This window comes from Micropterus dolomieu, linkage group LG23, assembly GCF_021292245.1.
Source record: "Micropterus dolomieu isolate WLL.071019.BEF.003 ecotype Adirondacks linkage group LG23, ASM2129224v1, whole genome shotgun sequence".
Classification (NCBI taxonomy): Eukaryota; Metazoa; Chordata; class Actinopteri; order Centrarchiformes; family Centrarchidae; genus Micropterus; species Micropterus dolomieu.
The window spans coordinates 16,308,440-16,331,798 of record NC_060172.1 but is presented as its reverse complement, the minus strand read 5'-3'; the positions used below and the strand labels follow the sequence as shown (position 1 = coordinate 16,331,798).

At 38.2% G+C, this 23,359-nt stretch overlaps 3 protein-coding genes across 10 annotated transcripts in view; 2 read left to right on the top strand and 1 right to left on the bottom strand.

Annotated features, from left to right (window-relative positions):
* LOC123962813 (rho GTPase-activating protein 26-like) overlaps positions 1-23,359 on the bottom strand; it is a 243,930-nt gene that overhangs the window by 40,964 nt on the left and 179,607 nt on the right. The window lies entirely within an intron of this gene.
* Positions 1,521-11,101, top strand: zcchc10 (zinc finger, CCHC domain containing 10). The gene is made up of 4 exons (XM_046039203.1): positions 1,521-1,645; positions 3,098-3,259; positions 8,518-8,559; positions 10,466-11,101. Exons 1-4 carry the CDS (start codon positions 1,605-1,607, stop codon positions 10,707-10,709), a joined length of 489 nt encoding a protein of 162 aa, XP_045895159.1. The 5' UTR covers positions 1,521-1,604; the 3' UTR covers positions 10,710-11,101.
* aff4 (AF4/FMR2 family, member 4) overlaps positions 12,595-23,359 on the top strand; it is a 31,914-nt gene continuing 21,149 nt past the window's right edge. For all 6 annotated transcript variants that reach the window (XM_046039191.1, XM_046039188.1, XM_046039187.1 and 3 more), the window contains exon 1: positions 12,595-12,864. The gene's annotated coding sequence lies outside the window, so the exon portion shown is untranslated. The remainder of the gene's footprint in view (positions 12,865-23,359) is intronic.

Below are 23,359 nucleotides of genomic sequence, written 5' to 3'. Positions count from 1 at the left end.
AAATGCAATTTAATACGGTACAATGATATATGAAGACAACAAATAAACTTAAAAATTTAATCGATGAATCTGATACATATACATTTGTGTTAGACATAGCCTTACACTGTTTCAAGCAGGAAATGCAAGTAAGCAATGTTTAAAATAAAAAATTATACGTTTTTAAGGACAGTAATAAAGTATTTTCCTACGCCGGTGCAAAAAGGTTATTTCTATGTTTGACAAACTTGTGTGTTTTATCTTTTTTAAATTAACCAACATGTGAAGAATACACAACATTTAAATTTGTAAATTATGTTGCATATTGGTGGAAAATACAGTTTAAGAACCCATGAAATAGAAATGAGAAGTGATGACAATGTACATGCAGCTCTGACAAAAAGTAAGTATGGGTGGGTGGAATGACAGTTGAATGGTGGGAGGGTGCACTGCGTTGGTGACACAGATAGCCAAATGCTCAACCTAAGCAACTGTTTCACAGTATCTGAAGATATGATAATAAAAACAAAATGACAAAAAAAATTGCAAATAGTCCTATATTATCAGTATGCTCATTGTAATTTATGGGTTACTATATATAGATTTTCTTTTAAAGTAATAGAAATAAATAATAGTCTACAAAGCATATGTACAACCATCACAGATAATGACATTTGCTTCATTAAGAATGTTTCTTGAATATCTTGTTGTTTTTTTATTATTTACATTGTAATGACAACAAATTAATAAAATCCAACTGGGACAAAAATATGTGCAAAGCATTGACATATCTAATTAACACTGACAATTGTGGTTGGTAAATATGCTGCCCTAATACAAACTGAATTGGGTCAATATGTGGATCAATTGGGTATACCCCATCAGATCTGATGCTGTTGCTGCATTCTCTACTGCTACTTAACCTCTACGTGGGGGGCTGTTACAAACAACTACAGTGCACTGGAATGCAATCCAATACAGTTCTGTTAAAAATACTACCATTGTGAAGCACAATTCAAACAGCTTGAGTTGTAGTTTGTGGTGTTATATTGATTTATATGCAAATAATATTTTACTCTGAATGTTGATGAGTTTGGCAAAATAGACACATGTTTCATTTAACGCAGTCCAGTACAACAACACCATAAAGTATATAGTCTGGAAAAGTTATATGGAATTCAATAAACTCATGAACAAACAATCTCAACAAAAAAAGTGGTATATTTGCTATTGTAGTGCATTGTATAAGTGTTCCCTGCAACCCTGTACGCAGGATAAGCGGTTGACGATGGATGGATGTATAAATGTTACTGTTTTTGTGGTCATTCACTCTTTCATAAAACAAAACGCTTTGTTTGCGTGATGGGTCTTCTGCAGCCATACAATGAAACAGTACAATACAAAAATATTGAATAAAGAAATCATTCTGCTCAAATATATTTTTCGGAACACGAATGGTAAGACAATAGACTGGATTAAAAAAAGACATGTAATTGTACTAGTAGGGCACCATACTCTGTAGTAGCAGTAGACCTTCGTTGCCCATAGGGAGCACTGGGCGCATTAAGGTTGCCGGAAATACGTACAGGTCCTATACCAACGAAGAAGAAAAAGTAAATTGCAACATGGCGACTCCCATGCATAGAATAATAGCCAGGAGGCAAGCGTGAGTATAATTTAGATAACTACACAAAATGCATCGTTTTCATCGTTTTCTGAACATAGTTGTATTTTAAACACAAATGGCTTTGAGCTCGTCGAGCTTCGTGTTAGATATAGGAGGTGAATTACGAGCCACGCAGGGCTGAATGGGAACACAAATGCGCCGCGATATCTCTCTTCTACAGAAGTATTATTTAACGGTCGGACTGTTTTTTTGTCTTCAGGCATTTATTTGGTCTTTAAATTCGCGACATATGTGTTTTAATACCTAAATAACCGTCGACAGTTGAGTTTATTCGACATTATAGTGTAAATATCAGTTAAATTACACATCGTCGACTAAAATATTTGTTGTATTAATAATTTGTTTCGCGTGAAGGACTGAGATATATGGGGACAAAAAACACCCCGATCATGTTGTCTCCATATCGACATAAAGCCTGTGATAATATTAGTAAAGGTATAATAAATCATATGTGTGATATTTGTGACAAAAGAGCTGGACAGGTAGATCATGTTGTGCTGGTTCAGGATCATTTTTGCTTGGTTAAAAAATTATGACTTCTGTAACCGTATACGTTAACTTACAGCAATGCAAAATGATGTGTGTATTTAAAGAAAGCTCTGTCACAATTAGAAAACAATCTGTGTACTTGGGACAACCTTGCCTTCTTTTTCATGCAGAATGTGAAAGCAGCAGGGAAATTCATTATGATGGAAATTGATTTGTCAGTCGATTTTTACAGTCTAAATTCATTTATGTATTTATTGTCTTAGCCAGGGCACAATGGCTCAAAATGATCAAAGTGAAGCATATTTGTTTCCCCCCTTTTAGGCATTTAGGAGAAGAGAAAATAGTTAAACTTTTTTAATTCAGGAAATGATTAGAATTATTATTATTATTATAACATTTTTGTTCATCTCATTGAGATCAGGATCTCATTTACGGCAGAATAAAAACATTTGACATACAAAACATTTGAGTTTGCATCCTGCCTCATGTAAACAGTAAAAGTCAGTTTCTTTTTTACTGTGTTGTTACCAGAACCATAATCATGACTGTAATGTTTTCATACCTTTAACAGTAGCTTTAATTCCCCCTGTCTTAACCATAGGGAGGGGAGATTAGACAGCATTTATATAAATTCTTAAGGAATTAATCGACAACCACTGTACTTTGCTGTTAAGTTTAAGAAACCTGCATGCACACACTACAGGAGGTGTGAAAATATAGACTGTGACCTGTGACAGACATCTTCAAGAACACTGATAGGAGATAACAGCTTTACCAACTACAAAGCTGTATTTTGCAGTAGAGTAGTTCAATGAATTGACAATGAATTAACACTCGAGTGACAACAAGGAAATCTAGCAGTGCCGATTTGTTGTTTGTTGTTCTTTACAGCTGTAGTCATCGTTCCTCCTCACTCAGAGTTGTCTGTTTCGTTGCATACAGGGAGGCAAACAAACAACATGTGCGTTGCCAAAAGTGTTTGGAGATGGGACACTGGACCTACGAATGCACGGGGAAGCGGAAATATGTACACAGGCCATCAAGAACAGTGGAGTTGAAAAAGAAACTCAAGGAGAATGAAAATAAACCCCTCAGCATCACTGGGTAAGGCATCTCCGTGAATTCACCACTAGTGACTTCTTTTTTATGCTACTAAATTACATGTTTAAGATTGTAACATACATTTTTGGTCAGAAGAGTTACTGTCAATGTGGCAGTAAGCTGCATCATTGTATCACAGTCTTTTCTTAGAAAAACAACTTAATATAATCATATATAGCTTCAGAATGCATGAAATATCTGGGAGACCTCTCCAAACATCTTGTGTAGCATTGGTTGAGTAAAATTGTAGGCAAACGGGCACGCTATGTGGCCAAAAGTCCTATTTTGATATTGTCACTGGCAGTGCTGTGGTTGCATGTGCACATAACAGTGCTCCGATGAAATAGAGCTGTGGATGATGCAGAATATAAGATTATATAGAGAGTTGTCTTTCAGCTCACAACACACGTCTGACAGCAAGTTTGGCTAACTAACATACGGGTGTACATGTAATGACTGGAGTTTACTTTTAGGGTGTACCCTTTCTGACATTTGATGGTAGATTTTGAAGAAGACCAGGCCTCACTTGGTCAGATCTTTTTGTATGTCAGCCATTTTGGCTCAGTAATCACAGAGTCACAAGTTGGCATCCTCTGAATACGGCAAGAAGCTGCTGTTCTCCCCTTTTGGTTTCTCTCCTAACTGGTCTGGAATGAGGTGGGCGACCAGACTGAAATGATTTTCATGGTCGTCTTAGTCAGGCAGGGAATTTGGCTCATCAGAGGAACAGCGAGGTACGTCAGACTAGGCTGAGATGTCAGGACACGTATCATGGAGCAGTAAAAACACTTAGCGGTTTCTGACTCACTCTAGACAATTTAGTCTGTAGATTAAATGGAGCCACTGTTATAATCAGAGAAGGACTCACAGAGAGTAAATGAGTCCATACTGTAAAATTCACTGTACAAACACTGACCATTTAGCAGAACACAATGTTGTTGTGTTTTATCGCCATCTAGAGGATGTAATGATAAATACAGCATAATCTCCTAACAACTCTTCAATGTCAATAATTCCCTTTTAACAGACTGAAATAGATATTTTTAAATGATTGTCAGTGCTTGAACTGGAATTAAGAAAGTGCGAGTATTTTAAACCAGCAGTCTGCAGATGGGGTAAATGTGTTTTGTCTGGTTTGATCAGATAGATCTGTAGGCTTATCTTTATACAAGCTGGTCATTGTCAGACACAATCACATAGGGACATAATGATAAAAAATAACGAATGTCTGAATATCAGCCTCGGAGTTACTGGTGATGAACATTGCACATAATTGTTTTTTAATGATCAGATATGGCAGTGGTTTTCAAAGTTTTTCACATCAAGGACCCCTTAACTGACCCCAGTTTGATAAGATTTTGTCCCAGGTTCGACCATCTGACAGGATATTGGGTTTTTAGATGTTACAGAAAATATATGAAAGTCATGACCAAAATAGTCATACATTCTCTCATTGTGTTACTAATGGATGGAATTATAGTGAAAATAAATGATTCCCCTGTTTGCTGGGGACCCCCTGGAACCCTCTGAAGGACCCCTTGGGGTCCCTGAACCCCACTTTGAGAACCACGGATATATGGCACCTTGGACAAAATTTATTTTAGCCATAGGGGAAGTTTGCAGGTTTACCTACTTACAAAGCATGTAGAGGTAATTTTTATCATAGGTACACTTCAACTGTGAGAGACGGAATCTAAAACAAAAATCCAGAAAATCACATTGTATGATTTTTAAATAATTAATTTGCATTTTATTGCATGACATAAGTATTTGATCACCTGCCAACCAGAATTCCGGCTCTCACAGACCTGTTAGTTCTTCTTTAAGAAGCCCTCCTGTTCTCCACTCATTACCTGTATAAAAGATACCTGTCCACACACTCAATCAGACAGATGCCAACCTTTTCACAATGGCCAAGACCAGAGACTGTGTAAGGACATCAGGGATAAAATTGTAGACCTGCACATGGCTGGGATGGGTTACAGGACAATAGGCAAGCAGCTTGGTGAGAAGGCAACAACTGTTGGCGCAATTATTAGAAAATGGAAGAAGTTCAAGATGATGGTCAATCTCCCTCGGTCTGGGGCTCCGTGCAAGATCTCACCTCGTGGGGTATCAGTGATCATGAGGAAGGTGAGGGATCAGCCCAGAACTACACGGCAGGACCTGGTCAATGACCTGAAGAGAGCTGGGACCACAGTCTCAAAGAAAACCATTAGTAACACACTACACCGTCATGGATTAAAATCCTGCAGCACACACAAGGTCCCCCTGCTCAAGCCAGCGCATGTCCAGGCCCGTCTGAAGTTTGCCACTGACCATCTGGATGATCCAGAGGAGGAATGGGAGAAGGTCATGTGGTCTGATGAGACAAAAATAGAGCTTTATGGTCTAAACTCCACTCGCTGTGTTTGGAGGAAGAAGGATGATGAGTACAACCCCAAGAACACCATCCCAACCATGAAGCATGGAGGTGGAAACCTCATTCTTTGGGGATGCTTTTCTGCAAAGGGGACAGGACGACTGCACCGTATTGAGGGGAGGATGGATGGGGCCATGTATCACGAGATCTTGGCCAACAACCTCCTTCCCTCAGTAAGAGCACTGAAGATGGGTCGTGGCTGGGTCTTCCAGCATGACAACGACCCGAAAAACACAGCCAGGGCAACTAAGGAGTGGCTCCGTAAGAATCGTCTCAGGGTCCTGGAGTGGCCTAGCCAGTCTCCAGACCTGAACCCAATAGAAAATCTTTGGAGGAAGCTGGAAGTCTGTGTTGCTCAGCGACAGCCCCGAAACCTGAAGGATCTGGAGAAGGTCTGTATGGAGGAGTGGGCCAAAATCCCTGCTGCAGTGTGTGCAAACCTGGTCAAGAACTACAGGAAACTTATGACCTCTGTAATTGCAAACAAAGGTTTCTGTACCAAATATTAAATTCTGCTTTTCTGATATATCAAATACTTATGTCATGCAATAAAATGCAAATTAATTATTTAAAAATCATACAATGTGATTATCTGGATTTTTGTTGTTTTGATAAAAATTACAGACCTCTACATGCTTTGTAAGTAGGAAAACCTGCAAAATCAGCAGTGTATCAAATACTTGTTCTCCCCACTGTGTATATAAATACTAACTAATACTAATAAATAAATACATATTGCTACTTTATTACTTGTAAGTACCAATTCAAACTGTAGTACTTCCTTTGGTGTTAAACGAGGTGATATTCTTTGTCCCATCATGTTTAAAGTAAATGGCCTTGAAATTAAGAAATTTAATTAGGGCTGCAGAATTAATCTAATCGCGATGTTGTCATGTGCGACACACTCTTCTCTGTGTGCGCTGCAGTCTGCTCATTATCTCCACCCACACTGGGCTCTGGCACGTGCCCCTAAAAACAGATTAGCCTACCTGCAGTGAGAAATATGAATTATGAGCAATGCGTGAGTAACTTTTAAGACAACAACCTACTCTAACCGCCCTCCCTGCCCCGCCGCTAATCCTTGAAAACATAGTCGGACTCGTTCCGGTCGCTCTGTGACATCGTCAGCAGCTGAAGCGGTAAGACCGAGGAAAACAGTGAGAAGGTTTGTGGTTTGGCTCACTGGCCATTTAAGGTTAGCTGTACGTGCTTGTTTGTCACTTTTCGTCAACCAACCAATCACAGCCTGGATGGGGCGGGACATTAAAAAAGTTTGACGTGCGAAATGTTGAACAAGTTAGTACTTTTCATTAACAAATTAGAGACCAATGTAAAGCTTGTACAAGGATTTAATGAATTAAAGCAACCCACAGATATGAAACAGCTGTAACTGAATTTAATATTAAACTAGGGGTAACAAAGTATACTATTTAATGAATGTAGTATTTAATATATTATTGTTATATTAACAGTACACTGTTAACTAAACTTTATGCTCTACTCTTTATTTAATACACTCGTGTACAGTTCCTCCTCCAGGTTGTGGATGGAGACTAATTAGACAGATGTACATTGAGCCGGTGCCAGGATGCCAATATGCTCCCCCTTGTTCTGTTTTACATCAGTTTTACTTGTTATCGTTATAAATATTGTTTATTGTTTAACTTGGTTCAAGTTGAGAAATACACATTTCATTCCTTCATTCCTTGATAAAGTAGATTCATAGTACCATTTGTTCCATTATAATCAAATCGGCATCGCAAATTGCAGTATTGTTCACAATAATCACAATATGATTCTCCATATTCTCCAAATCGTGCAGCCCTAAATCTAATTTAGGTCTACATGTCCACATACAGGTCTACATACATAATTTAATTCTGGGCATTCTGTTGTACGCAGATGATATTGCTCTACTAGCTGAATCTGAGAAGGATTTAGAACATAATATGTTAAATTTGTTGGTGAAGCATGAAGCAAGAAATAACATTTTGGCAGGTTGAGCTGGGAGAGCATTAGGTTCTGTTGTCAACAAGTTTAAAATATATAAGTCTTCAGTGTTTTATTTACTTACAGCTTTATGATGCATGTGTTTCCTCTATATTAAATTGTGCTCCAGGGAAATGGGAGTTCAAAGGTTTTTAAGTGTTCATAAGTGTACTCCTACATTGGCTGTTCAGGGTGAGATGGGTTTGATTCCTGTATCAATAAAGTGAACATTTGATATAACATTGTGGAAGCATTAGTTTTTTATGTCAGAACACAGAGTCAGTAAGGGTCTTTGGAGTAAATCCACAACTCGTGCTTAATGCTGTTTTTGAAGAAGCTGATTTGCCATATAAGTGTAGTAATAAGTTATCATACAACACAATTAGAAGAAAGGTATTTGCCATATTTAAAGAAAAATGGTTAAAAGATCTTATCAAAGCCAAAGATACAAACATATATTCAAAAGAATTTGACAATAATTCTCAATTACTTAATTTTCCTTTGTATTGCCATTTTTATGATGAGCTAAAAATATCTGTATTAAATGAAATGTCTGTTGCTGGCTGAATTTGGATTGGTTGTTTAATTTTAATGCTTAGGTTGTTAAGTTGGCTACCTTTTTTTCTAATGCTTGAAAAAACATCAGGATTGTTTATTTGTTTAGTATTATTTGTAATTTATGATATTCTTGTTTCTGTCTCTTTTTTTCTAAATAACGGTGTCTTGTAAGACCATTTGGGCTGGGCATATTATTTATACATGACACAATAATAAAAATATTAATTAATTCCCACTCAGCTTATTATCAAATATGGGTCCCTAAGGCTGTTGCTTTTTTTTCTCTTTACAGACCAGGAAGAGAAGGCTCCAGTGAGAAGAAAATTAAAAAGAAGTAAGTAAGATATATATATATATATATATATTAAGTCATAGTTTGATGGTGTTGGATGTTTATACAGATGCATGAAGGTAAATCCTGTAATGCACTTTACGTGTATAAAACTAGCAATAGAAGTGAGTTTGGAAGCAACTAGATTGAATGTTTTAGTCTCGAAGTTGTTGTTCTTCAGTTCTAGTCTCATGGGAATTTCAATTTGTTTGGGTCATTCACACATTGTCACGTGAGGATTGATACGGTCACGTGTGGGTTGTTCGAGTCACATGAAAGTTGCGTGAATTCAAGTTTGAATTGGTGTGAACATCTGCCAGGGAAGGAATGTCAGGATGGCAATGTGATCAAATGGTGTGGCTGAGCGTCTCCTCTGTTTGTCAATGGTAGATTGCCTCCTTTCCAGCATTGTTGTCATGTTGAAAGCTATCTGAACATTGTTGACCCAACGGTTCCCTGTGGTGGAGGCTCCAAGACCCGCAGTAGTAAATGCTTTTATATGTAAAAAGATTCTACTATTTAATCAAATTGCAATGGTGTTTCTAATCCAGCACTAAAAAACATAATGTGGCTGAAATGATGTCTGTACTATAGACTCAAAATGTCATGTGTGTTGATTTGATGGTAAGTTTCAAATTTGTTAGGACATATTAGGTTATGCTTGAATCAAGATTTGTAAAACTTTTTCACAGCAGACATGTTTGACTTGGAAAAGCACAGGTGGAACTAATAACCTTAACACTGGCTCTGTTCCAGCAGGTATTGCAGTGCTCTGCAGCAATTAATAGGGTTAGTAGCCACACCTGTGTTTGCTGAGGGAAAATACTGCGACAAAAGGTCTGTTCAGTTTTAGTTTCATACACTTACCTGTACTATATAAGCGTTCACATACCCATACATATTTATACTACTATTTGTGATGTAGACTTACCCCCAGCTGTTTATTCTGTATAAAATGTCTCACTATTGCCATTACTTGTACTAATATCTGCATTGTTTATCTTTTTGTTCATACTGTACATATCTTAGCGTATTCATATCTACCTCTTACTGTTTATATATGCACATTACTCTGTACTTTGCTGCTTTTTACACCTCTGGTTAGACTCTAAACTGCATTTAGTTTTCTCAGTACTTGTACTCTGAGCAATGACTGTAAAGTTACATCTTTAAAAAAAAAAAAAAAATCTAATCAAGAGATCTCAGAGGCTGGTGACTGTGGAGAAGTGATGTGCGAGACATCACATCAATGATGCACTGAAGCTGGCTCAAGAGGCAGAGCGGGTTGCCCGTTAATCGGAAGGTCGGCGGTTTAATCCCCGGCTCCACCAGGCTGTGTGTCGAAGTGTCCTTGGGCGAGATACTGAACCCCGAATTGCCTCTGGTGGCTGTTCCGCCAGTGTATGAATATGTGTGAATGTTAGTTTTCTGTTTGAAACTCTGTTTGAGCACTTAGGCTCCGTGAATGAATGTGTGTGTGAGTGGTGCAGATGTAGTGTAAAAGTAGTCGAAAAGACTAGAAAGGTGCTATACAACTTTGGCAGTGAAGTTCCCCTGAATAAATGAAAAGTTAAAACTACACTGCTCTACATCCAAAGTTTAAAAAAAAAGAGTACATGTGCAAGTAATGTTCCCAGTTTGCCCCAATTTTCTCAGTTTAAGTACCAAACAAAAACCTTGTAGATATCGTACCATAGATATCTGTGTTACTGAGGAACGGTCAACAAGGTAAAAAAAAAAAAAAATAAAGCGGTTAACTCATTTTCCTGCTCATCTCCTCTGCAAAGTGACACAACAACAGAGACCGTAACAGATACAGCGTGCGAGGCCGCGAGGCCTTAATAACAATACACACTGTTCTGTTTTCTGTATTCATGTTTTCCCTTTGTGCCCTGCCACTTGCTCTCAGAGCGAAAGACTCCAGCGACAGCAGCAGTGATTCAGACGGCTCCTCAAGTGACTCATCGTCGGACAGCAGCGACTCCTCCAGCTCCTCTTCAGATGACAGCGACAGCAGCAGTGACAGTGACGATGACAGCTCTTCCTCATCTTCCACTTCCTCCTCCTCCTCTTCATCCTCGGAAAGCTCAGACTCAGGAAGCAGCAGCGATTCAGATCAAGGACCTCCAAAGAAGAAGAAAAAGAAGAAATAAATAAATATGTTGGAATAAGTGGGTTTTATTGTTGTTTATTTCTCTATAGTACATTTTAGCTATCACATCATAGTTGGTTGGATCTGAATGGATAGGACACCTTTAGGGATGTAAATCTTTCAGTTGCATACTGCTCGTTCATTAAAGAAATGGAGATTAGAAAGAAAAAATTATTTTGGGTCGGCCACAGTGTCATGTTCTGTTTTCAAAACATATTTCCCGTGCTACTTCTGTTAGTTCTGTTTTCAAAACATATTTCCCGTGCTACTTCTGTTAATGTGATATAAAGTTTGGAGGTCTACTGAGGATACACATTTTAAATATCTGAGGAAACTAATGTGCTTATTCATGTTGAATTTGTGATTTTCTAATAAAGTATATTTTTAGTCAAACTTGTACAGCTCACAACTCTTAATAAAGCAAAGCCATATCTAGTATAAAAATTGATTTGAGACCTGTTAAAGGATACAGAATAAAAGTTCTGTTCAATTTTAAATTAGTTCAAGTTTGGTGGTCTTGTTGCTATGAAATTACCACTGCTTGTTTCATTGTACAATAAACTTGGCTTGTTTTTCTTTTTAAGGCTCTTGCATATTTGCTAATGTACAAGGTTTTATTTTGCTAAAGAGAGACGCATAATGACTTTACATTAGTACATTACAAATATGAATTTGAGGGGAAAAAAACTTAACTTATTTACAAATAGGATATTTTCAAAAACAGCATCTTAGTGCAAGGCCATGTTGGTAGACTAGCTGTTGTCTGCTAGGATAATATAAATAAAAGTGTTTTGAAATGTTTTATTTGTAATGATGGGTTTACTCTGTTGCCTCTTGGACTACCAGATCATGAATGTGGGTGTGGGAAACCACAAAATGTCTATGAAGATTCTCAGTCATCCAGGTCATAGTTATCCAACGAAGGTTAAAATCAAGGGCAACTGGACTTGGTTGAAGAACCGGGCAACTGGACTTGGTTGAAGAACCAAGCAACCAACTTGAACCAACCAACTTGGTCTTCAACCAAGTCCAGTTGCCCTTGATTTTAACCTTCGTTGGGAAACCACAAAACTATCCATAGTGCTACGGCCTAGTCATCCAAGTATGTGTTGCATGTGCAGCTGCAACTACTAATCTTTTTGTGGAATAGTTTATTGATTGATTATGTGTCTGATTTTTTTTCTCTCTAAAGTTTGTTAACCTTTTTAATCCACTGTGTCAAGTGTGCCTGAAAGCCATAAATGGGCAGATCTCTTGCTGCTTACAAGCACTTTCTAGTTGAACTCATAAATACATTGAAGCATGCCAAAGGTTTGAAGCTGATAGGTAGAAATCAAAATGACTGTAACTGACTTTACAGTCATTTTGTATTTATTTATAACCCAAAAGACGCGTGTCAACCAGGTGACAACTGATCCATTTTAAAAATATATATTTTTAATTGGATATCACTTATCACAGCAGGGAAAAATGAAACGTCCTGAACGTCAGGTCTGAGTAACCTGTGCGTCACAGCAATGTTGCATTCACAACATGTGGGAATTACCATTAAATGCCGCGCTGGTACTGTGAAAGTGCCCTAAGAAAATGTTTACCACATTTGACTCAACTCCAGTGTCGGTGATCGGTAAGCTGTCAAAAGAGCAATTTCTCTCAAGTTGTGTAAACCAACTAAAAGCTACAGCCAGTGCTGTTTTGAAATGGCCCATTGTCCATAGTGTTCCAAAAGCATCAACTATCTCTGTCACGTTTACAAAAAAAAATTAACTTCTCTATTATGTTTACTTGGTATAGATAGGTGGTTAGTTTAAGATATTTCCGACAGCAACTGAAGGCAGCACCGCTTGCTGCCATCCATGCATCCAGTCCTGTCTGTGGTACCTGCTGGCTACATAACTTAGCTAGCAGCCTTACCTATCAGTCACTTCTATTCAGGAATAACAACATGAACGAGAGACAAAATGATTTTATTTGGTTTTCCGCTCGATGTGCAGTTGCGTTTTAAGAAAAAGATGGAGACCATCCATTTGCTTTTAGTATTTTAGCTGTTAAGCGTTTTGCTGAGTCCATTTTGCGTGTAACTGGAAGTGGAAAAGACAAAGAGAAAAGAGCTTTCCAATAGCTAGAATGGTTTGGGCCTAAAAAGAAGACAAGAGGTAAGGATGCCGAATATCACCAATGGCGTTAATTGATGTTTAAATGTTTTTAATGTGTATGTGACATTTGGAGTGAATGTTAATTTAAAATACCGCAGAAAATGTCAATGGTTTCATAGCTAGTTAGCCGCTAGCCTAGCCTCCAAACGCTACTAGCAGATTTGGCTAGCCAACGTTAATGCTAAAGCAAAGATGCAGGTAGGTCCTGTAGGTAGAGTGTTAGCCTCTTGCTAAATGGGTAACGTTAGACCTTGTAGCTACTTTTGGGTTCTGATGATTATAAACATTGATCCATGAAATGATAACGCTAAATGTCACTTTTATTCGTGCGGTGGCTGTCCGTCTGAAAAGTAAGACAAACATCGTAGTGATAGTGAGCATGTTTTCGTTCGTGTAGTGTTAGCTAACACAGGTCATGACGTCTAATGTTTGTTTTCTGTGTTTAGCCCATGGTTGACATAATTTACACGCCTTAAGTTTGCTAACTGTTACCAATTTATGTTATCGACTACGAGATAATTGTTTCGAGATTCATGAGTGCAGATGAACAGGAGCTGCTCAGTTGTTTTACCATGGAAATAACTGTTCAGATATCCCATTCAGATCCGTGACTTCACTCTAGCTAAAATCTTAAAGCTGGATAGTTCAAATACGAGAAACGTTTATTTTACTTGCTTACAGTTTCTCTACCTTTTTAAAGAGCACATTTTAACTAATCCTAGGCCCATAATAGTCGCCTGGGTTTCCTCACAGTTAGACTAGCAAAACTTTTGGTTTGTTGTCCTGTAGCCTCCGCACATCGTATCCTGCATTTATTATCAGATTACTCTCAGTGCCATTCCTAGTAGTCTTAAACCAAAATCCCAATGACTGTAATTTCATTACTGTAGCGTAGAAAGGCAACAGAATAGCCTAGGTGCCTAGCTTTGGTCTAGCAAAAGGACAGCTGATATGCTTTTCTAGGAAGCCATTTTACGTGCCACAGTTGGGGGAAGGGCCAATACATCATAAGTCCAGAGTAACTCTCAAGTTAGTTAGGAACATCACTGGTTACATGTGTGTATATATTTAGAAGGATAACCTTGGCACATGGCGACATGGGCAGAGCAGTCGACTTGTTTGACACATCATGGTGGGGGAGGCCTAAGGTCATGAACTCTTTTATGGCAGGTAGCTGTGAACTGGAACAACATCGGTAGTCAGGTGGTAGATAGGTACATACATTCATGCCAATAAAGCTAATTTGAATTTGATAAGCTGTTGAAGTTGTGGGTGCAGTTAAAGTATACTGAGTGTCTTATTTTCATGTGGACATACCGGAGTGATGATCATGTTTGGTTAAGACAGAGAAAATATCTCCCTACTCTTTTAGACGGTGGCATGAGCCAGCAGTACTTACCAGATTAAGGCATCAATCTGTAAAATAAATTGCCATGTGAAAGTTTTCTGAATACACTAATGGAAATAAGCTCAGTCTGAGTACGCACAATGGCTGTAAAACATGAAAATTGTTTAACTATAGTATGCCTCTTATTTGGATTTTTTTAACAATATTTTGTGAGGCAATCAAACAGTTTGATGAAATATACCATTTTAATCTACTCCCATGTATAGAATAAAAAAAAAAAAAAAAAAGCAGCTCAAAGTGTAATGCCTTTGCCAAACTTGCATGAAGGGTGTACAATGATGGCAATATGTCATAAACTTAGTTTGAAATACTGAAGGGAAAGTGATGCTTGATGTGGCGACAGGCTATGACTTTAAATCAACATCATATCAACTTTAACCATCACCATGAGACGTTTCACACTGTTATTTTGAACTGTTAAAGCTTAAACTCATAATGTTGCACACGGCCTTTAAAAAAAAAAAAAGATGTTCAGCAGTGAAATGAGCTGGTGAAGAACCTAATTTAAATACTATTATAACTAAGGCAGTCCATGTAAACATGGTCAGTACATTCTTGCAGATAAAGATCTGTGCTGTCTTCTTGCGCTCCCTGTGACGCAGCTCACTGTGAAATCCTCTTCACTTCCTGTTTAGGTTTTGCTCTGTGGCTTTAGCATTAACTGTTTCCTCTGTAGCCAAGCAAAAGGCAAATGTTCTGTTGAGATGATATGGTGACTTGTTTGTCCATTCCAGACAGAGGAATGGGTGCATGTTTTTTCTGGCCTTCACACATCCATTGTACATTGTGGTAGTAGTGCAGTGTGCTTTAGCTGGCTGGAAAAAGTAACATCTAATTGTCTCCGGCTAATGCCTGCAAGTTTATAATCAAATCTTATTTCCTTTACAAAGAGAAGCTTGTTGAAAGTAAGTTGTTTGAAGGCTCTTTCAGAGTATGCCAGTTTAATTAGCCCCAATCTAATCAGACATCAGCAGCTCTTTTTTTATCCCTCCGTGCTATTGCTCACACAGCAGAAAAATATGCTACTCACTGTGTCCTGACCTCATGCATCTGTTCTTCAGCTTTTGTTCCCTAGGATGTGAGTTAAGCTCTCATGTGGGTATATAGTCCAGTGGAGGTGAAGTTTATTAAGGCCATTTTAATTTCACAGATCTGGCATACATCAGTGCTTTGAGATACTGCTCCATAATGTTGTTCTGGAAATTATAACGTCAGTCATGGTCTATTTCAGTAGTAATACTTCTGAAGAATAGTGTTGAAATTCAGTGGCACACCATTGTCAGAGCAGGGTTTAGTGCTCTGCGGCTGATAACAAACGGCTCAGTAAAACAGTAAAAATCCCACATAGCGAGATGGATCCAGAAGGTTGAAATTAGATGTACAACAAGATATTATATATGTAATACATAGATGCAACCAAAGAACCGAATTAATGAATCGCACTGTTTTATTTTTCATCAACTGGTCTCTTCATCCACACTCACATTTGGCCACAGCATGTATCACAGCGCCTGTTCTGTGTAGTGCAAAGGTTTATTAAGAGGTTCAGAGTAGTAAACTATAGATTACTGTGTTTTTCTATGTCTAGGCAGGCAGATATTCCAATGTCAAATTTAGCCCAGACCTCTGAGTAATAAGATTGTGACTGATTTTCTTATGGAGAAAAAAAAGCTATTACAGAATACAGGAATTCCTATGACTCCTCCAATAGGATTGACTTTTCTTGTTATCACATGACTAGGAACGACTGCTGCATGTTGGCGCTGTATATGCTGCATGACTCCTCAGTTTTAATTGCTTAGGTGCGTGTTTCAGCTGGGTTATATTTGTTTGTAGAATTACCCCAACTGATGAACGGTTAATTTGTGTATTGGGCTATTAAGGGTTTTCATATAGGTAAGCATTAATCGTTCAGGCTAAAGAAGGCCTGACTGTACAACCAAGCCAAGATGGGTTTCACATGTCAAGTGTTTCTTTTGTGTTAGGCTTAGGGATGTCAAGTTTAAGAAATTTCCTCAACTAGCTTAATGAACAATAAGTGTGTAAAGTACACATGAAAGATTGATTTAAATCGTTGACATGGACCTTTTTGCAGTATGAAGCCAGTCAATTAGGTAGTCCATCACTCACACGTTCACAAAATGGCTGCTACTCCCAAATTAACCAAATTGAATTAAAACCATAATAATGATGTGCTTACAGGCTTTATTAGGGGAGACCTCTCAGATTGTGCATATATTTTGCGACATTTTTGTGAAACATCAGATGTATTCGTCTTTCGTTCCATAAATCTGCTTGTGAGGCTTTTTTTTTTTTTACTCATCACTTCTGGATGAATTCACTGTTCACTAAGAATTTTAACAAGACGTTGGCAAATGCAGGCACAAATTTCGACTGATGCAGGTATCCCAGGTGATCTAACTGTAGGGAACATACTGGAACATGCCAAGTTTAAACTGTAGTTGCCTCATGCACTATATATATGATGAGTCATTATTGAATCAAAGCCAAGGGTGTGACTGTAAATTGTTAAAAATCTTACCATAGTTGAGATGTGGGTGAAGAGGGTCATGCAAAAAAAGACAAAGTACAAGCCTCTTGGCAAGCTTGGTTGCACATTAAAGAGCTTGAATGACGCAGGTTCTTTTGGAAACATAATTGAGGGTCATGTGTCACGTTCCACTAACGGAAAAAAAGTAAGTGGACATTGTGTTTATTTGTGTCAAAGCTGAAAATGAGAGCATTTTCTTACTTCGCTCATTTTGACATTAATTTCAAGTCCAAATAAACATTCCAGGTGGTTTAAGAGACACACTAAGTTGGTAAAGGTAAAGAAATCAATCTTAATGCACAGGGTAATGGATTTATAACAAAATGTGAAATGACATTGTTACTTTAGCGGTTCTTGTGTTTTGATGTAGGAGTTATTTATTAAATTGTGCTGATGTGCTTTTGAGATTCATGATTGTGTTTTTTTTTTTTTTTTTTTTTCATGAATGTCTTGAGCTTCTTTGGGACAATAGAAATAAGTTTTATAACATGTTGTCCTTTTTCCTGTGTCTGATATTTTGTTTTTTCAGTTAGTTTTTTAAATGTAGTTTTCAAAATGCACATTGAGAGATTGGCGCCAAGTTTTTTCAGATTTTGTTTTTAGGCTTTTTTTGATAATTAAATTAGAGTGAGACACAGAAGGTAGGTGAGAGTGCGGATGACCTCAAGAGGGTTGTATTCATTCATTGAGAACAACACCTCTCAGCAAACAGGTTTGCTTGATGTCAAATATAAAAACACTGCTGAATTGATATGTTACTAATTAGTTTTTAAGTACAGGACAGTCACAGCACTGAACCCTGATTGGTAAATGCCACCAGCTCCCTCCGATTCAAATAATGCACGCCTGCTGAGTGGAGACATTCCAGCCAGTGAGTCAGTGCAAAGGCTTCAAACCTGCCTGAATGAAAGGATATAAACAGTTGTTTAGAGAACACGCCAATCAAGATTTAGTCTTGTTTTGATATGTTAATTGGAGCTAATCTAAAGTCACATAGAAATATTGAAGGATTTTACTGAAGCAGGACCTGAAGAATTCTGAATACTCAAACTTAATCCTAATTGTCTTCCTCAAACAATAATGCCAAACGAAATACTTTGACATAAAAGGCACACAGAGAATTTTCATATTCATTACCCCTCATTACTGTGTGAATGAGATAATGTTTCTACTATTTTGTGCTTCCTCAAGAACTCTATTAGATTATATGGGAGTGTTAATTTAAACCACATATTTTTGTTGGCCATTTTTGATAGTCCTTGTCCTAGCGGGCATGTGTTATTTATTCATTTTTCTTTTGACCGCACTCTTCCCCAAACAGCTGCTTTATATGAGGCAAGTTTGCAGCATTTGAATGGACACTCCCTCTGGAATGCCTGCTGTCAGCAGGTTTGCTTCAAAAGCACCAGGGGAGGTGGCACTGGCTGCATATTACTGAGAACTTGTTGTTCATTTACATTATCAAGTACTCTTTTACAGATGACAGTTTTTGGATGTTGTACAAACATAAGTAAGAAAGTTAGTACGGCATCATGTATAGTCACATACATGATGCCGTACTAACTTTGTACTCAAATATTAACATGAAAATGACTTGGTGTGCTTCAGAGCAAAATGGGGACCATTTGAGATCATACCAATAAAATGGTATTACATTGCTTTATGTAGGTGCTCTGTTGCATTTTCTACTTAATGAGCATTGTTATTGATTAGTACTAGTCTGCTTCTATTAACTAACTACTCCACGCAAGTATGAAAGAGAGATTAAAAAAGATTCAGGATGACATTTAAATTATTCAAAGCAGTACAGTATTTCCAAAAGCATCAGCCCTGATCATAAAGACACAGAGCCCTTTTCAATTCAGTGCAGTAGTAATGTTTCCATTAATGACTAGGCTATGTCGGAAGACAAGCTATGCATTTCAAAATGTCACAATGAAGTGATTATGAACTGAGTCAAAGGGAGTTTCCCAAGACTGGACTTTATCATTTCAAGTCAGGACTTTTCTGACACCGTACTAAGGAAGCACATCATAAAAATGATGAGATGATCCAGCAAAATTGTTCTGCATGTTCCCCAAAATGGAATCTCTGAAATGGACATACATGTCCTGTGAGACTATAATAATTATTTTTATACTTTTATTGCAACAATATTCCCAAGTGGTCAAAACAATAAATTAAAAGAAAACGTATTCAGACAGACAATACTAGAAGACCAAGACATTGAGGAGAGAACTATATAATAAAGATTTAAAAGAAAGTGAATAAGTGGTAGGGGGCGTTGGGCAAGTATAGAAAGCAAGACGTACATAAGTTGGTTTTTACTTGTGTTGCCCAAAATCACAAATTTATAAAATTTGTCTCCGTGGCTTTAACAAAATATAACACCCACTCTCCTTAAAGTTTTGATTTAGACAAGGAAAACTCCACACAAAATAGAAAATTTTAATGGGAGAAAGAAAGAGTGAACCCTTCTTTCACGGCATACATTAGACATTTTAGATAAGAAGTGGCAGTACTAAACTTACAATATGGAAAAATGCAATGACAATCTTAGGTAAATATACATATAATTTAATGATTTTCAGACAGTTACACGCAGATTCTAAAAGATGTTAAGCTATAAAGCTGAACTTTGGAAAGAGCATGAAGGGCCCCTGCCAAAGGATGTGTACCAGTTCGTTGGTGGTTATCTAACCTATCAAGGAGCCAGACCCAAGTGTGCTTTTAGAAGTGATCAAATTTTTAAAATCAACCCTAAATGTAACAGGAAATCTGCAGAGAGAGATACCAGAAGTTAAATGGCATGACAGTTTTTGTACTAGATTCAAAAAATCCTGGCAACATGTGATGATAACACATTTATCAGCCTGTGTCATCATACGGTATATAGCTGATGAAACACCCCCCCCCCCCCCCTTTTTTTTTTTTTGTTACAACCTGCATGCTGGGAAACTGGCGCTGTCCCTTTAACAGGCTGCACAGTTGCCTTGCCCTGTGCTCCGGCATAGTGGGGGAGGGAGGGAGGAAGGTTGTTGATGGAAACACGGGCCCTGATTGGCTGGGCCTTGTGGAGGGCTGTGACATCACATGGAGGCGAGGTCCTGTGGTGTAAAATAACATCTCCTTTTATGGGACGAGGTGGACTGTTCCATTCTCAGAGAAAGGTGAAATTTTGTTTCCCTCTCACTGCTCCATAAGTGCTCTTTTCCTCCCTGCTGATGTTCTCCCCAGTTGGCTGTTTTGTAAATTAATATAGTTGGAAGGCTCTTTATTTTACTTATCTTAATTTTAGTTAGAAGGTGTAATAAGCTGCTTTAGACTTTTCCCCCCTCTCTCTTCTTTGATTTAATACTTAAAGGTGTAATTAGTCATTTAGACATAGATGTTTTATAGTGTTTCAGTAGTCTTTACAAATGCTTCATCACTTTGCTTTGTTGTCTTGAGTACCTCCTTTAAATAGTTAATATGGTGAATTTATTTTACTGCGATTTACTTGCTGGGCAGTTTTTCCTCATAGCTGGAGATAAACCAGGAATGTTCTCCACACATGCTTAAACCTCAGAACAGTCCACAAACAGAAACACAAGCTTCAGCTCCCTTAGACTTCACCTGGCCTGTCACTACCCCTGCTGTTATCTGACGTGGTATCTCCCGAGAGCGAGCAGTCGCCTCCCCTCTCTCGCAAAGTCAGATTTGTCACCACGCCAAGGAAATACACTGTACCTTTTTCGAGTCGAGTAAAGAAAGTGTAGTTACACTCTTCCAGCTGGACGCCCACAGATACATTTAGGAATAAAATAAAAGGCCAGGTTGTCTTCATTGAAAGAAAAATTTAGGCTGACAAGTCATGACAAGAATACTTCTGAATCCCTGGGAGATCCTCTGAACCCTCCTCCTTCCAATGTTTCAGTGGTTGGGGCCATGGCCTCTCAGTCAGGGTAAGAAATACACAGCTAGTTGGCTGCTTTACTCATTTCTCTCTGTGTCTGGGATGTAAAATCACTTTCACTATCTCCTACAAGCCATACTATACTAACACTAAATGTTTTTTGGATGGCCGTGCATAATGTGTCACAGAAGCCCAGTCATGTATTCAGTGTGCTCAGATGACCATCAGTTCTTCCCCCTTTTTTCTTTTTCTTTTTTTTTTTCTATTGTGTTGAAGCCGTGGTCTGGATGTTATGTTGTGATGAGCTGATTAATGTAGGTAGAGTGACGTGCTTTTTCAACTCTACGGACTTTCACCTTTTCAGTCTGGCACACTGTTGAATGATTACAGCAAACATAGCAGACCATTACACTTAAATAAAAAGTAATTTAAGCTTGTGTTGTCAAAGAAATTATTTGCTTAGGCATGCTTTCCCCCCCTTGTTTTGAAGCTATATGCGTTGCCTACCTTACTGTGTTAGCAATTGATCACCACCTCAGGGTTTGGACCTTAGATGCAGGTTTGGCTGAAAACTTGTAACATTTGCTATTCAAATGAGCGACGGGCTTGTTTTCCCAAACCTGACCGATAAAGTATACGGCGCTGGTATGTGGTGTTCCCGAAGGCCACAGGTAAAAAATTTCTGAGTTTGTTTTATTTGGCCTCTTTGTTACTGCCCTGTAATAGAAATATGCAATCCCCACTGGCAAAGAAAATCCCCCAATACTTGGCTTAGAAAAGTAGATATTCACCTTGAAAGTAAGTTGGGGACGCTGTGTGGCTCCTTGCGTTAGCTGATTCTGGGGCATTATGACTGTGACCAGGAACATCCTTTCCTGTATTGCATAAGATTTATTTCACACAGAGATTTAATTTCTTTGTATCCAGAGTCGGTCCAAAAAGAATTATTTTGGCTCATCTGCCAATGGCAGGTAAACTGAGAATTTACCAGCCCAAATGTTTTTTTTTTACTTGCCATAAATTAGCATCATGTGTTATTTGACTAATAATAATTACCTCCCAAGTTTTCAGTATGCAAAGCCATCTCTAGCGTCACTTTAAAGTAGGGCTGCACAATGAATCGAAATGTTATCAAAATCACACTATGGCCAAGTGCAAATATCCAAATCACTACTTTAACATCCGATTTTATAACTTTTTTTCTGAACATTTTCAAGAAAAAATAAAAACAGTGAAGCGCAACAATGTAGTGGATCAACGTATACTGTTCCTGCACCTCATCATCAGATGTGTCTTTGTCATCCCTGTTCTCAAAACCCTGCTCACTACCTGGTATGTGGGAGATAAGGAGACGCTGACCACCGACAGACAGACTGATGCCCCTCATCGTAGCAGGAACAGCCATATGGAGCTGGTAGGCAGAGCTTACCATCCATGAGCAGCTGCTGTCCAACTCTCCGTGTCTGCACTGGACACACAGAGGGTCAGCTGGAACTTTGACCGTCAGTAGAAGCACATTCATTGTGCTTTTGTAAGAGTTTGTGTGGTACCTGTGTTGAGCTAGTGGCTCAGAGAGGCTCTCCGGTGGGCATCTGCTGTAGCCCTGCTGTTTTATGTTATCATGTTAAAGTCTGTTGTTCCGGTTTTTATGCTTATATACTGATATGAAACATAACCAACCATGGAGGCACGGTTAGACAATTAAGCTGCTATGATTTGATTCACTGACCGTAATGTAAACCTAGCCCTGCTGTTTACCTGCTACCTGGCCGGTGACCCCAATTTATTTTTCTGCCAAATCCAAAATTTACCCGTATTTGTCGCTTGACGGGTGTTCATTTTGGACACTGTCTGCATTCGTATGGTCCTTTTTCTGGTTTTCAGGAATCGCTGAGTTGAAAGGTAAAGCGCATTTCTTGACAGGTTCTTGATTCTTATACAAAGTTCATCCCCACTTTTTCTTATCTAGAAACATTTGCTTTCTATAGAACTACTCATATTTACTGATCCTCAAAGTTTATGATTTCTTGCATTGGGTGATTGGCATTGGCTTTTTTTGTGGCTTTATTCCTAAATAATAGGAAATTTCTTGTGACATCGGTGGAAATATCTACAGAAAGGCATTAGGTTCTGTTGTAACCTTTTCATATTCATATAAAAGCATTGTTGTACTATGCATTTTGGTTTTCTTCTCCATATAATCTAGTGTGAGTTTTGAGGCTGGTCTAAAGCACCTTAAAAACAGATTGAGCTCAGGCTTGATCCATATTCACACAGGCACATCACGTCACCCCCACACATCTTTCACTTTGTCTTTCACTGGGGTACCTCAAAGCACACTTAACTTTTTTTCCTTTGATAAAGAGTGCAAGACTGATATTTGAAAAACAACATAGGAGAGGAAGCCTATGTTTAAACTCCATGTTAACCAAGATACATTCCTTGAAAGAGACTGAGGAACTTGTCAGTTAAGTTATTCTGACTGTGCAAAGGCACAAAGTACAACAAACTGCTGGCTGGTAAATACGAGCATTTATTCTCCAGGATCTTTTAAACCACTAACAGACAGTTGAGCCTGCTGTTCGATGATTTTCATTAGTGCTGAGCTACAGTATGACAGGATGGACCCTCCTGTTCAACT

Coding starts and splice junctions, on each gene's coding strand:
- zcchc10 (XM_046039203.1), top strand. CDS start 1,605: ATGGCGACTCCCATGCATAGAATAATAGCCAGGAGGCAAGC. Junction 3,260..8,517: donor AAACCCCTCAGCATCACTGG/GTAAGGCATCTC, acceptor TTCTCTTTACAG/ACCAGGAAGAGAAGGCTCCA. Junction 8,560..10,465: donor GAGAAGAAAATTAAAAAGAA/GTAAGTAAGATA, acceptor ACTTGCTCTCAG/AGCGAAAGACTCCAGCGACA.